This window comes from Syngnathus typhle, linkage group LG12 (genome assembly GCF_033458585.1).
Source record: "Syngnathus typhle isolate RoL2023-S1 ecotype Sweden linkage group LG12, RoL_Styp_1.0, whole genome shotgun sequence".
NCBI classification, from domain to species: Eukaryota; Metazoa; Chordata; class Actinopteri; order Syngnathiformes; family Syngnathidae; genus Syngnathus; species Syngnathus typhle.
The window spans coordinates 8,671,505-8,685,572 of record NC_083749.1 but is presented as its reverse complement, the minus strand read 5'-3'; the positions used below and the strand labels follow the sequence as shown (position 1 = coordinate 8,685,572).

The 14,068-nt window shown below is 40.4% G+C and overlaps 3 protein-coding genes across 3 annotated transcripts in view; 1 reads left to right on the top strand and 2 right to left on the bottom strand.

Annotated features, from left to right (window-relative positions):
• The window catches only part of npr2 (natriuretic peptide receptor 2), a 45,978-nt gene extending 41,537 nt beyond the window's left edge, over window positions 1-4,441 (bottom strand). Inside the window, exon 1 of the mRNA XM_061293369.1 lies at window positions 3,745-4,441. Within this exon, the coding sequence (XP_061149353.1) occupies window positions 3,745-4,441 (697 nt within the window). The remainder of the gene's footprint in view (window positions 1-3,744) is intronic.
• A 2,022-nt stretch (window positions 4,442-6,463) lies between these two features.
• alad (aminolevulinate dehydratase) lies at window positions 6,464-11,919 on the bottom strand. The gene is made up of 12 exons (XM_061293370.1): window positions 11,770-11,919; window positions 11,226-11,367; window positions 11,043-11,093; window positions 10,208-10,304; window positions 9,827-9,962; window positions 9,624-9,707; window positions 8,988-9,076; window positions 8,621-8,676; window positions 8,469-8,556; window positions 7,307-7,393; window positions 7,048-7,177; window positions 6,464-6,958 (listed from the first exon to the last, which is right to left on the bottom strand). The coding sequence occupies exons 2-12, from the start codon at window positions 11,342-11,344 to the stop codon at window positions 6,900-6,902; spliced, it is 996 nt and encodes a 331-aa protein (XP_061149354.1). The 5' UTR covers window positions 11,345-11,367; window positions 11,770-11,919; the 3' UTR covers window positions 6,464-6,899.
• A 130-nt stretch (window positions 11,920-12,049) lies between these two features.
• On the top strand, window positions 12,050-14,024 carry tmem203 (transmembrane protein 203). Its single transcript, XM_061293371.1, has 2 exons — window positions 12,050-12,190; window positions 12,525-14,024. The coding sequence occupies exon 2, from the start codon at window positions 12,737-12,739 to the stop codon at window positions 13,151-13,153; it is 417 nt and encodes a 138-aa protein (XP_061149355.1). The 5' UTR covers window positions 12,050-12,190; window positions 12,525-12,736; the 3' UTR covers window positions 13,154-14,024.
• The last annotated feature ends 44 nt before the right edge of the window (window positions 14,025-14,068 follow it).

Sequence of the window (14,068 nt, the reverse complement as noted above, 5' to 3'; positions counted from 1 at the left end):
ACTTTCCTGTTCCGAAATGATTAAACCCCAGTGCATGAAGCAAAATGCAAAAAAGTATGCTTGGATGAGTTTGATGAGAGAGAGCCTGACTCACCCCACCGATCCCTGACCTCAGTACCATCAAACACACTTGTCAGAACTAAAAGAGATTGTAAGCCAGAATCTCTCATTTAACATTAGTGACCTCTGATGATTCAACAGCGAGAATTGGTCGGGGGAAGGGGGAGCTTTATGCAGAGTAGAAACTGAACCTAGCAGCACAAAGTATCTAAAATGTGTTTTGTTCAATAATGGAAAATAGTATGGGACCAATTCCCACGACCACAGTAAATGTACTTCCCACATCTTCGTTTTCCAGGAATTACAAGGAAGAATTTGGGGAGCTAAAATGATGGATAGAGGTTTGACTGTGCAACTGCACACAATCACTTTGTCAGCTGTAAAAGCTCAAATGACGTGAGTGAGTCATCACCATAGTTTAGTGCACTTCTTCCCAGTCTCAGGCTCTCGTCATCCAAACCCAGTTTGGGAGAGCTGATAGCCTTGAGGTTATCTGTTGGTAAAAGTGAATGCCGAGCAAGCTTTGACAAAACCATTTGCTTCCATGACCTCCAGCTCACAAGAGCAACATCATGATTCATCCGGGCTGCAGGGGCTGGGGCTTTTTTTTTACTTCAATTAGCAATGTACAGTGCCTTTGCTATTATTTGTATTTGTACAACTGATCAACAAAATAATTCAGCTTGTATTTATTATACTACCAGAAAGATTTATAATTAAGATCCATTCGTCTGTGCTCACTTCAGTGATCCATGATTCATAAATACAATTGCAACACAGCCTGCAACATTGATGATTAAAATCCAATTACATACTGTATTGAACATATACAATACACACAGTGTGACTTGTTGTTGGTTGGAGTGGGGTATATGTAACTGAGAGCAAAAATAACACAGGTCCGTTTAGAAGTCAGGAAAGGTAAAATTCAATTAAAAAGTAAAGAAACATAGCAAATAATATATACTAATTTCAGTTTCAACAATTTAGTACAGTGCTCGAGTTTTGCCGTTCTGTATTAATGACACTTATTAAATGCTCAGAACGTCCATTTTACATTTTTAGTTAGATATTTTGTTGTTGTAAAAGCTTCAAAGCCTCTAGTGTCAAACTCAAGGCCCGGGGGCCAGATACGGCCCACCACATCCGCAAAGACAAATTTTGCATCGACTTTGTGTAACTTTGTGTTACTAAAATTACAAATTGCCTTCACTTAAAAAAAAATACATAGAGATATTGCTGGGAATTCTTATTACCACGCGTCTTTTTAAAATATTTGAATAGCTTTTACTAGTCTCTGATTTCAAAACTAGTTATTCATCAGTTTGTTTTGTAGCCTACATTGTATATAGAAGACATTGACAATCATACTGGCCCTCCAAGGGAAATTATGACTATGATACAGCCCGCGCCAAAAATGAGTTTGACACCCTTGCCTATACATTCTTCACTCGCTCACTCGCTCACTCACTCACACACACACACAGAGGCGCATTGAGTGTGTGTGCAGGGTTAGGAGGCCAGGTGAAAGGTGGAACAGCTGCTGTGACACGTTTCTGTAACACACTCCTCAATTCTTCTTTATTTGTGACCTGACCTTCCAAAATCCTGTGTGTTATCCAGGTGGCTTAGATGGAACCCAAAGCTCTGTCTGAACTGTAATAAGGATGTCTCTGCTGTTGTGCAAGGTCACTATGTAAAGCACTTCCCATCTCATAGCATAGTAACAAGATCGACATTAATAGTCAGACACATTTACCGTTCCTGTGCCCTGAGATTCATATTGGCCTAGAAAGACATGCAACATTTTCAGGACAGCACTAAAGGGCCGTCAAACAAAAATGCAGCACTTTTTGTGAATAGTTGCTGGCCCTGTCAGAGACTAATTTGCTGACAATTACTCAAACAAACGTTGATAATCACAATGTTTAAAAAGCAGTCGTTCCACGTTCAAGTGATTTGACATGCTGACTTGTAGTATGACACTGATTTTTTTCCTGCGATTTTATACAGAGTTTGGAGTCCAAAATTTGGGAATCGTGTTCACCCTGAAAGCGCGTTATTTAGAAAGTCTTGTAAGTGTAAAATCAGAGCCATGGGTACGAGTGTATCGGGAAAATGCCGCATGAGCAGTTATAAAGCTCAAACAGCCTTTAGTGTGTTACATCAGGCACGTTCTCAGTTCCTCGTTTATGTGTTTATGTAACGTTAGCATACCGTACCGTTCAGCCTGATGTTGCCTATTCATGTCTGTTCTTGGTTTTGGATTTTGTCAAATAAATTTCCCCCAACAATGCGACTTATACTCCAGTGTGACTTATATATGTTGTTTTTTCTTCTCTATTATGCATTTTATGGCTGGTGCGACTTATAGTCCGGAAAATATGGTAATAATAATAATAATAGCGGCACACTGATTAGCACGTCCGCCTCACAGTTCGAAGGGTGCGGGTTTGATCCCACCTCTGGCCCTGCCTGTGTAGCGTTTGCATGTTCTACCCGTGGCCGCGTGGGTTTTCTCCGGGCAGTTTGGTTTCCTCCCACATCCCCAAAACATGCATGGTAGGCTTATTGAGCGTTCCAAATTGATCCTAGGTGTGAGTGCGACTGCGGATGGTTGTTAGTCTCCGTGTGCCCTGCAATTGGCTAGCAACCGATTCAGTGTGTTCCCCGCCTACTGCCCGATGACTGCTGGGATAGGCTCCAGCACGCCCGCAAACCCCCGTGGGGACAAGCGGTACAGAAAATGGATGGATAATAATAATAATAACAATAATAGTAATAAAATCATTATTATAATAAGATGTATATCCAATAATAGTGATATACTAATATAATAATATATGTTATTATTATTATTATTATTCATACAACAGGTTAATTTATTGGCTTTCAGGTCATAGAAATTGTTAAACGTGAGCAGAAAGGTTGGAGAGATAATGCAGACAAAATGTTTCCTTTGCAGATCAGCCCATCAATGGCATGCAGTCAGAGGCATTATGACAACTGTGTAAACAATTCTTCCTTTAAAAGATAATATCATAAAATAACATTTTCTAATATCTACCCTGTTTAGACTGGTTGTTGTGGCCTTGTATTGGAATCTATTTTCAAAACTCAAAATATTATACATATTCCATTATAATATTACACATGGACAACCCAGACTACATGTTATACTCTTCATTTTAGGACAATAACAGTTAATTTGTCCGCTTTTCGGGTGTGATTTTTGTCAATGTTTGTGAGTGATCATTCCACAACAGAGTATATGTAACAGTCATCTCCATAAGAAAGATTCAAGTATGTTGAAAGAAATTACCGACTTTCACTTACTCTGTCCAGAAACGATTATTTACTTACAATGATCTACAACAAACATCTTTGTTCATTTATGCGGTCTACGTATAGTGACATTATGTATCGATTTTGTGACATTTAATTTCTAATGTAAAGTGTGTATCTTGCCTAATGGTTGGGAAACAACTCAATAAAAGTTATCTTTCAGTAGGTACCCCCCAAATGCTTTGTAAAAACTTTGGGGTGGGGGGGGGGGGGTGAAGTCTTATGCGTTTTTTAATTTGAGCCATATTCTGATTAAATGTTCTCATATGATCATATTGTAGGCTGTATTTCAGTTTAATGGATTTGAAACTGCAATATTGAGATAGAACCAGAACTTACTTCTGCCTCGCTCCTTCATAAAGGCAATGAGCTCCTTGTAGTACTTGAAGTCGTCTTCATAGGGCTGTGCCTCCACTGTGATATTCATCTCCTCCTTCAGCTTCAGGTAGATGCCCTCCGAAAGGAAGTAGTGCGGCCGATCGTCATGCCTGAGGTCGTGGAAGATGACCACGGCGCGGGACGTCCAGTTGAAATGCGTGTGCAGCATGTTGGTAAAGTCCCCCAGCTTGGTGGTGGACGGGCCGCTGCGCACAATGGTTCGATACTCGTCGCGCTTATCAAAACCGTACGCGGGTCCTCCAGCGGTGATGAGTGGGAGTTTCCAGTGGGATGCGAAGCGCCCCACGGAGGCGAGCGGGTACACGCAGCCGGGCCCGAAAAATGCGTCTGGACGGATGTAGAGTTTGGCGTCCACAGCTACCACCTGGGCTCGGCTCTCGGCGCATGAACCCGCCGCCGGGTCCTCAGTGCTGTAGTTGAGGATGTTAATGGACCGGCCGAGGAGCAGCCCGTGTTTGCCGTGGAGATCTTCGTGCGCCATGAGGATGGCTGGGAAGACGCGTGGCAGAGCCCAGGGGTACTTGTGGTGGTTGTCCGGCAGCATCACCGCCACCGTTATGTTGCTCCCACACGACGGGAGAAGGCAGCAGGACACGGCCAACATCAGGCAACATCCCAGCGCTTCCCTGCAGCCCATCACCCACGCACCGAGGAGTCTAGTACGGCACCGGTTGGAGTGGAGAAACGACCGGCTGGGCACCCCCTGACGCCAAACATAAGTCTCTCTTTCCTTCTGTTTAGCTTTCGTCTTTCTCCTACTTTCTCTCAAAAGTGACTCAAACTCAACAGTGGCGTCATATTTGTATTGTCAGACGGGCTGTGCCATGCGTCTCTGCCGCGTAAATCCACGTCAAAACGAGTTGTGCGCCCAAAGATGGACCTCTCCGGCAGTGAGTCGTCTTCCAACTGATGATATGAGGGGGAGGCAGAGCATCCATCCAGATGACTTCAACTTTAATAAAAGCAGCCCCTCATACTGCTCGCCCCCCACACGTCATACGCTGTAAAAAGCACAGTGAGTGGTTGCCGTGTCAAATAAATGACTTTTAATTTAATCGATCGGTCTAATGAACCCGGGGAAAATATTTGATCAGATTTGAACCTTTTTTAGGAAAAACCTACGATATTCTTTATGTGTTTAATACAGGTTTGCCTTATCAATTTACAATCGTGAACCATTAACGGCACCCGATAGAAAAGGATCACAAGTTAGACAATGACAAAAGGCATTGTAACAAAATATACTTAATAAAAGATAACGCTCAACCCGATTTTAGTTTTCTTCAATGGAGTGTACAAATACAACTCCCCAAATAGTCGAAAGTCTCCCCCTGGTGGTCCTTACATGCGCTACTTTCCAATAAATCCAGTACTTTTATAAATTACAGAATCACTCTAATATAGCTGTGCCTAAATGTCTCAGTATTATTTGCTCTTTCAATTATCTTTTCCATTTTAATTATTTTCACGGCAAAAGGGAGTACTCTAAAGAAGTGGTCCCCAGCCTTTTTAGCACCACAAACCGGATTACTGTCAGACAATATTTTAGACAGGCCGGTGTTTGATGACGTCACAATTCTTTAGTGAAGTTTAAAAAAAAGAAAATCTAGAAAATCAAAATCAAATGTCGAAAGCATCAATAAATCAAATAATTGCCGATGCACATTGTTTTCGTCGCAAAAATCGTCCGTGTTTGAACTACAATCCAATTTCCGCAAAACAGACCAATCACAATTCTAAACGTCATTGTACTGTCTTTCCAGCCAATCATGTAACAGCGTAACAACGTGCGTACCACCTAAACACCACCATCCCAACTCAGCCCTTAGTTCCGTGGGGGAATTCTTCATGCGAACACGACAGTGTAACTATAATCCTAAACGTGAATCCACTGTACGACTTTTCTTGCAGTATCCTCAAACGAACCAACAGCACAAATATGCAGCGCAGGAAAGCAGCGTGTAGGACTCACTTGTTTCCCCCCATTTTCGGGTCAGTGCTCTGTGTGGCGCCCTGGTCATTGCTGTCCAATGGGAACACAGATCGTCACAAGCGTGGATGTGTATACGTCCTAAACTTGCAAAACCTACAGTCTGAATACGAACCGCACCAAACGAAAAAAAAAAAAAATCCGTTTTTGGTCCGGACCAATCAGGCGGACTGAAGGACTTTTCTGGTCTGAATACACCCTAAAACACAGGTGTCAAACTCAAGGCCCGGGGGCCAGATACGGCCCGCCACATCATTTTATGTGGCCCACGAAGAAAAATTGTGCGTCAAATTCTTGTGTCATTACTAGGATTGCAAATTGTCTTCACTTTTAATAAGATCTTTTTTTAAAAATATTTGACCAGTTCTTACACGTCTGATTTGAAAACAAGTTATTTGTCAGTTTATTTTGTAGCTTTTACTGTATATAATATGAGGTGCTCAAACATTTATTTGGGTTGACAGTCATAACGGCCCTCCGAAAGAAGCTATGACTACAATGTGGCCCGCAAAAAAAATGAGTTTGGCACCCCTGCCTTAAAACATACAGGAAAGTGGGCCCTTAAGGACTGGAATTGCAATTCTGACTGTTTGGAAATGCACGCAAAAATGATAAAGTTAAACTTAATAAACTTTTGGTTGAAATTTTAGGATGAACCTAAAAATGTAATAATCTTGAATAGGTTTATTCATATTGATATATGATCAAGTTTTGAATGCACATATCCAATTGTTTTATGTTTCAGTACTTTTTCCATAACTTCATTCAGCAATTGGGGGTTTGCATCCAAAGATGTAGAGCCAAATTGCCCTAAATTTAATTGTAGAGGTGCATTTTATATTCATTCAGAAATTTGACCCATAAGAGAACTTTTAAACTGTTTGTTTGTAATTTATATAGCTAGGAATCTGGGATATTAAAAAATGCATACAACAAAAACTAATATAACGTGTTTTTACACACATCCCACCAACAAAGACTTTAAAGGAATGCCTAAATGTACTGAATTTGTCAAAGCGTGTTGCCCTGACAGTTTCAAGTGCAGCTTTTTGGTAATTAGCTTTAAAGACAATTTCTTCTTCAATGAGGCTCTGATCTTCATTCGTCACTCTTTCAACCAGTCGAGCAACTGAGGGGTGTAGTAAGTAATGATAATGTCAGCACCTTAAAAAGGAAAAAATATTAAAAGATTGACAGTAATTCCAGTAATATTTTTCAATATTCAACACGCACACAAACACGCGCGTGCTTACCTGCCCTGCGGAAGGCGGTCATGGCCTCCATCACAGCAACTCGCAAGTCAAACGCTCCGGCTTGTGCGCCATGCCACATCATGGCGAACTCTCCCGACACATTATAGACAGCAAGGGGATGAGTGGGGAACTGAGAAGACACAGAAGAAAACGTTGCTCACTACATCTACACGGAGCCTAATGACAAATAACATTTTAAAACACTTGGAGAAAGAGGTCTTTATTTTTTTTTCTTCAATTGCTCATCATTAAAACAGACCTTGTCCTTGACTTCTCTCACTATGTCCAAATACGGCAGACCCGGTTTCACCATTAGCATATCGGCTCCTTCTCTTACATCACGCTCCTAAGGCACAGAAGTGTTACACAAACTTCACCTTATAGCATTTGTAAACCAAATGTACATGTATACAGTTGGGAATATTCGGCATTGTGTTGTGTTTTCAATATTTTTAGCACAACTTCGCATTCCTCTAAAAAAAGGATCTGAACAGCAACATTTATTAATATTATTACTTCTGTGAGTCTTCCATCTCTCAATCTTTGTTGGAACTTGCTGTTGAGAACATCCTGTTTGAATGCTCGCAATGGTGAGTTCCTTTTATTGATGAGAGTATGATGAGGGTGACATTATAAACCAGTTCTACAATTGTACGATGCCGTTGGCTTGACACAAGTGACTTGTCCAAATATTACCAAATCAATGAACAGTTGCACAAGTGCAACAAGAAGGTAATATAAAGTACACCAATTAAAGTTTTAGTGCAATTTGCTGACTTTTGTGTGTCTACCATATTTTCCGGGCTATAAGTCGCACCAGCCATAAAATGCAAAATAAAGAAGAAAAATACTTATGTAAGTCGCACCGGCGTTTAATTTGGCGGAAATGTATTTGATGAAATCCAACACCAAGAACAGACATGTCATCTTGAAAGGCAATTTAAAATAAAAATAGAATAGGCAACAACAGACTGAAGGTACGGTATGCTAACGTGACATAAACACAAGCAAGGAACTGAAAATGTGCCTGATGTAACATATTAAGAGTTATTCAAATAACTATAGCATAAGTAACATGCTAACAAGTTTATCGAACCATCTGCGTCACTCCAAATCATTAAATCCAACAAAATCTTCATCCTCGTTGTCACTTATGAACAACTCCGCTAACCCTGGAAGTACAAGATACAGCGCTTTCTCTTCTACGTGGCTTACGTCAGACTCAGTTGCAGTTCCAATTATTCCACAGGCCTATAGCGCCCTCATGCGGTTTAGTGTGAAAATAACATCTGAAATGATATAATGTGATGATAATTTCACGCATAAATCGCACCCCAGGCCATACTATTAAAAAAAAAACTCTGACTTATTGTCCGTAAAACACGGTATGTTATGTGAGTAGAGTGAATACTATTGTTTACCACAGCTCGAATGGCAAGCCCTCTCGCTCCAGGAGGGAGTTGGTAGCAGCGCCTATCCCCAAAAGCTGGCTTGGACTGTGCAGCATCTCTGCACAGGCACCGCTAGAGGTTTCAATATGTTTAAACAAGCAATATATTATACCTTTACTTACCTGAAAGGGCCATAATAACATGAAGCAAACTTGGCACTGTAGCTTAGCACTGACACCTGGAAATAAAAATATGCATAACATACATAAATCATTTGAAATAGGGTGAAATTGTTTTTTTGCAACATATGAGAGGAAAACATCTTGCATCTTGGTCCTGTACTCAACACTACCGAGCAGTACACTTTAATTTTGTTTGCGATACTATCATCGCTTTTACTACCATTAACTGGAAAACACTGGCTGATCTGAGCCCGGGGGGGGGGGGGGGGGGGGGTATGCGTACTGGTCTAAATCAACAGATGATGTTCCCTTTTAAGATTAACTCAATAATAATAGTTTGCAATAGTTCTTTTCCTGTGCAACGTACCTTGTTTCCTAAACCATTTGCAAGCAATGCTTGTTTTATGGCCCAGACTCTGCCATCCATCATATCAGAGGGAGCAATTATGTGACAACCTGCAGTAAAACACAGACTTTCAATATTGATTTAAAACTGGGGTGAAAATATACATAGTACATACATAGTATTTCTCACTATTCCCCCAATTTGCATACATTTCCCTTGTTGATACACAATACATATAATACATTACAAAGCAACTTCATTTATATTTTATAACAGCTGCAGGGGTAACAAAGCACTTCACATATGGTAGTGGGACAACCACAAAGACAACAGTAAACAGTATATTGAAACACAGATTTATATCCAGTAGCAGAACACTAACAGTCTATAGCCAAAGAATGCGCAACTTTAAATGAAATACAAATGATCAAAATGTTTTTTGAACTCAATCCTATATGTACTACTGTTAGTTTTTCTATCAAGTGATATGATATATACTCAATATCTATTTTTCATGAAGTATTCTGAAATTCCATTATAGAGACAAGGAAACTTGCACAAGTGAATTTTTGTGTGAATATATGACGATTGACACTTTAAATGCTTGACAGATTAATAAATGAGACAGACAAACAGATTATACAAAACTGTGTTTACCAGCTTTGGCGTAGGCTAATGCCACTTCTGCCAGTCTCAAACAGCTGGCATCATTGTTCAGAGAGCCATCTTCATTCAAGATACCTGGAAGAGTAATGAAAATACATAAGGATTTTCGGTGCCAACCCACTGGCCATCTTATTAGAGACCACTGATCCATGAAACATTGCTGAAGACAGTCTATCACAAAATGTAACACTGACCACAGTGACCATGTGACGTGTAGGGACACAAGCAGACGTCACATGCCACCAGCAGATCAGGGAAAACAGATCTGATCTTCTTCACGGCCATCACGGCTGGTGTGTCATCTGTGTCTGCCCCTGACCCTCTGTCATCCTAAACCACAAAAGAGCCGCTTATCTGCATATATTCTGACTTAAATTTAAGAGCAGGAATTCGGTTTTATACAGTGATTTTAACTTTCCCAAAATTTAACATGCAACATATGTTCAATATTACAGTCCATATGAATCCCCTTAATGAATAAATGATTCAGTCCACGCATTAGTTCTCATTATTTCCAAATACAGTGACACTTTCCATTTATACCATAGCTCTCGTTGAACATTCAATGTACATACCTTTGCTATATTTGCAGGCACCCCAAAAATCAGCACACACTTCAAACCGTTCATTACAAGCGGCTGCAACATTCCCTCTAGTTTATTCACTCCATATCTATGACAGGGAATACATTAGAAGCGTATTCATTACAAATTACAAAACACGATTATTTATACCGATTTAATAATCATCCTTAGTCAACTAACTTGTATTGCAAATAATACTAACTAAATTAATTGTCTAATTAGTACCTGGTGCCTATCGATTATTATTCAATGTTTCAGTATTTTTGGCCACAGATTTGTTATCAACTAATTGATTTTCAACAGTGTTGGTTGATATTATAGTACACTCCATAATGCCTCATTAGTTTCAAGACATGGTTCATCAACAATCAATTTTTCACAACTAAATTCTTTACAGTCAATGAAGCTGTTTAGTTTATTATTATGCCCATTCATAACATGCGTGCAATTGTTGCAATCGGACATAGAAAATCAGCCAAACCAATAGGTCGGTGAAATAGCATGCTTCGACTGAAAATGACCAAAGTCGATGAGCGTGAAGACAATCAGAATTAGGAATGAGAAATGCTATATTGTTGTAAAATTTACCACCAAGTTTCACAACAATAATATCACCCGTTTGCGTGCAGCACATGCTCATCTTATCTGTGTCCAGAAACAGTATTTTGTGTTCGATCCACCCTGACTTATGGTTTTTTATCTTAAGACAACACCCTTTCATATCAGTTGCCATTTTTGCACACATTTTTCCACCCATGAACATGGATGGGGAATTCAATGTAGTCTCGTATTAAATACAATCTGGATTTTGTTTTGTTTTTCTCACCTGGCTTGTCCAGGCAGGCTTCCAATAGGCTCCACAGCATCAACATTGTCTCTATACAATTGGCAAGGAACATGGAGTAAGACCAAGAGAAAACCTTACAACCCACGCCTTCATTTAGTTGTAACAAACAGAAAATCAAAGTCCCATACTTCATTTCATCTAAAGATAACGTTTGTCACTTACGTGATGAAAATTGGGTATATTAAGTTTTCTGCTTTTATATCTGTGGCACAGGTCTGCCAGTATCTTAATGTTGGATGGAAGTAGCCACTATGAATGACGGACTGTGCTGGTACCTGCATCTTGACCCTGGGACAGACAAATGCTGTACACACAAATATAGACAATGAGCAGAAGACATTGGGAATGTCTCCATTAAGAATCACCTCATGCACATCATTGTCCTTCATCACGGTTCAGTCAGCGTTAAAACTGACCAAGCATGCGTGAAGCTGCTTCTCAAACAACTTTGGTTTACTAAATTACTTTTTAAAAGTCTATTTATATATTACTGCAGAGTCCATTAATGAGCATAAACACAACACAATAAATTAGGTTGTAAGCAAACACTTTTGACACATTTTGTATCGGGTGCGTTTGAAGACATCGGGAAAACTCAAGTGAGTGGTCACCTCTGGCAGGAAAAATGTTTGAAGTTACGCCAAATTTAAAAACGACGTCAACAAGAAACTAATAAGAAAATCAAAGAATTAAAAACTGTACTTACCTGGAGAAACTAGTCAAGTCCAACAGCGTGACTCTCCTTCAGTGGATTGACTAGTAGATTCTTCTTCTTTAGATTCGACCCACGCTGTTAATACTTTGCTAGTTCCCACTATCGCCATCTAGCGACTCGGTGGTTGCTAAAACCCAAACAATTATACCAGGCATATCCCATCAAACGAATAATTACATTGTGGCACGTATCGTATCGTTAGCATTAATTCGACACGTCAGAACATTGGGTTATTTGGTTAAAACGGACGCCACAAATAGTAGTGTATCGGCCACCATACTATTGCATGGTATTCTCGCGATGTTGCCGTAACGGTGAGATAAAAAAATGACGATGCTAATGCTGTGTTAGCATTGTGCATTGTCGCTTTTCCACAACTAAATGGAAAAGACAGCACTCCACTCCGATTGAGGTACAGAAACGTGTAGTCACACAATTACTCATAATTCATAACTCAATTCAAGAGTTATATGGAACGCCAGTTTGACTGTTTCATCTCCGGTAATGTGTTGTTTGCTAGAACTTGTGTTGCGATGAGGCTGGCTCCAATGTTAAGCTCTCTGCGACGATGCCTTGTTCTCTGCGCTTCAATATGGACTGAATTTAACAGTTTTCGCTTGGATAACACTAGTTGATAAGACATAAGAATGTGTGCGAGAAAATGTGTGCATATACGGCCAGTCGATGCTGCTAAACTAATTAAATAAAGGTCATGTCCTCACACTTTTATTGTCATTGTTTTCTAGGAGTGTTTTCTGATATCCAGAGACTCGGAGTACATCTTGCATCTGGATGGATTCAGAGATGTAGCCAAAAGTGAAGTGTCTCTTATGAGCTTTATGACCTCCCTCGACCAGACACATCTGGCAAGTCTTAACTCCTCCTAGGTGGCATCTACTCAGGACACCAGTTGTTTTTCAACAGTACATATCTAACTGAACATCCAGATTTCTCCACCATGCTGTTCTCTTTACGCGAACTTGTTCAGTGGCTAGGCTTTGCCACTTTTGAACTCTTTCTTCACTTACTGGCGTTGCTGGTTTTCAGCATGCTGGTTGCCCTTCGTGCTGACATGTTCACCCCCACGTTAAGCTGGTGGCTGGTGTTTGTCCCCTTGTTTGCCGCTGACGGTCTCAGCACCTACTTCACAGCTATAGTATCCATCCGGCTTTACCAGGAGAATGAGAAGCGCCTGGCAGTGCTGCGGCTGCTTTGGGTGCTAACGGTGCTCAGTCTGAAGCTGGTGTGTGAGGTGCTGCTGTGCCAAAAGTTGGCGGAGCAAGAACAAGCCAGAGACCTTTGGTTTGGCCTCATCGTCTCACCACTCTTCATCCTTCTGCAGCTGCTGATGATACGAGCATGCCGAGTGAACTGAGGAGGTGGTTGGATGTTAAACATTGCAGGAAGCGGTTTTCATCTGCTGTCAAGAAGTTTAAAGCACAACAAGGGTCTGTGCTTCAGTTTGGCTTTATGGCACCACCTTGTTTGTTGTGAACATGGATCAAAGCCGTATGTTCCACGTGTTGCACACATTTAATTTGTGTCTGTGTTTCTAATTCAACCAAACTGAACAAAAACTGTCACTGTGTTTGGTTGTTTAGATATACAGTGCTTCAAAATGTCCGCTGTATTATGGAGAAAGTCCTACCTTTGTGTCAATGTATTTTGGGAATTTTTTTTTTACGTGTCCATTCCAGCAACTTTTGACCTTGAAGTTAGTCCTAGTCACATGATTTTATGCTAAACATTTGATTTGCTCCTGACAATAAAATGAAGTCAACGATATAACAGCTTTGAGAGCAGTCAACAGACTGAGTTTTCACACATTTGTGTGTTGTTGAGGGTGCATGGTGTGAGATATTGGGTGAATATGGGACATAATAGTGCCTCTTATTTGTGCAATAGGTGATAGACAACCTTTGAAGAAAAAAAGAAATGAACACAATGCAGTGAGGTACCGTGGGATAAGAAACACGGCACAAGCAGTTGCACCAGTAATGTTTTCTTCTTGGGTTGGAAAAATTAAGTTTAAGTGAGTCACTTTTTATTTTGCCTGCTGCCCACACATGTGCACATAGATGACACGCATGTTGGCAAATGGCAGCGGTGTCTAAAATTGGCCATTGTGTGGAAAGTACATGGCTGTATGTGTCGATTTAGCTCAGACTTTGACAAGATATTTATGATTTGTTATTACTGCAACTTAAGATGTATATAAAATGTAAATAAACCAATATTTAATCTTGTTCTTTTCTGAGAAGCTACGAGCGGGTAAGTCCTGAGTAACACG

Bases quoted from the DNA above. Each gene is read 5' to 3' on its own strand.
- alad (XM_061293370.1), bottom strand. From the start codon at position 11,344: ATGCAGGTACCAGCACAGTCCGTCATTCATAGTGGCTACTTCCATCCA. The intron at 9,077-9,623 runs GTAAACACAGTT...GTTTTACTGCAG, and splicing joins ATTAGCCTACGCCAAAGCTG to GTTGTCACATAATTGCTCCC. The intron at 7,178-7,306 runs GTCTGTTTTAAT...GTGTCTTCTCAG, and splicing joins TGAGAGAAGTCAAGGACAAG to TTCCCCACTCATCCCCTTGC.
- tmem203 (XM_061293371.1), top strand. From the start codon at position 12,737: ATGCTGTTCTCTTTACGCGAACTTGTTCAGTGGCTAGGCTTTGCCACT.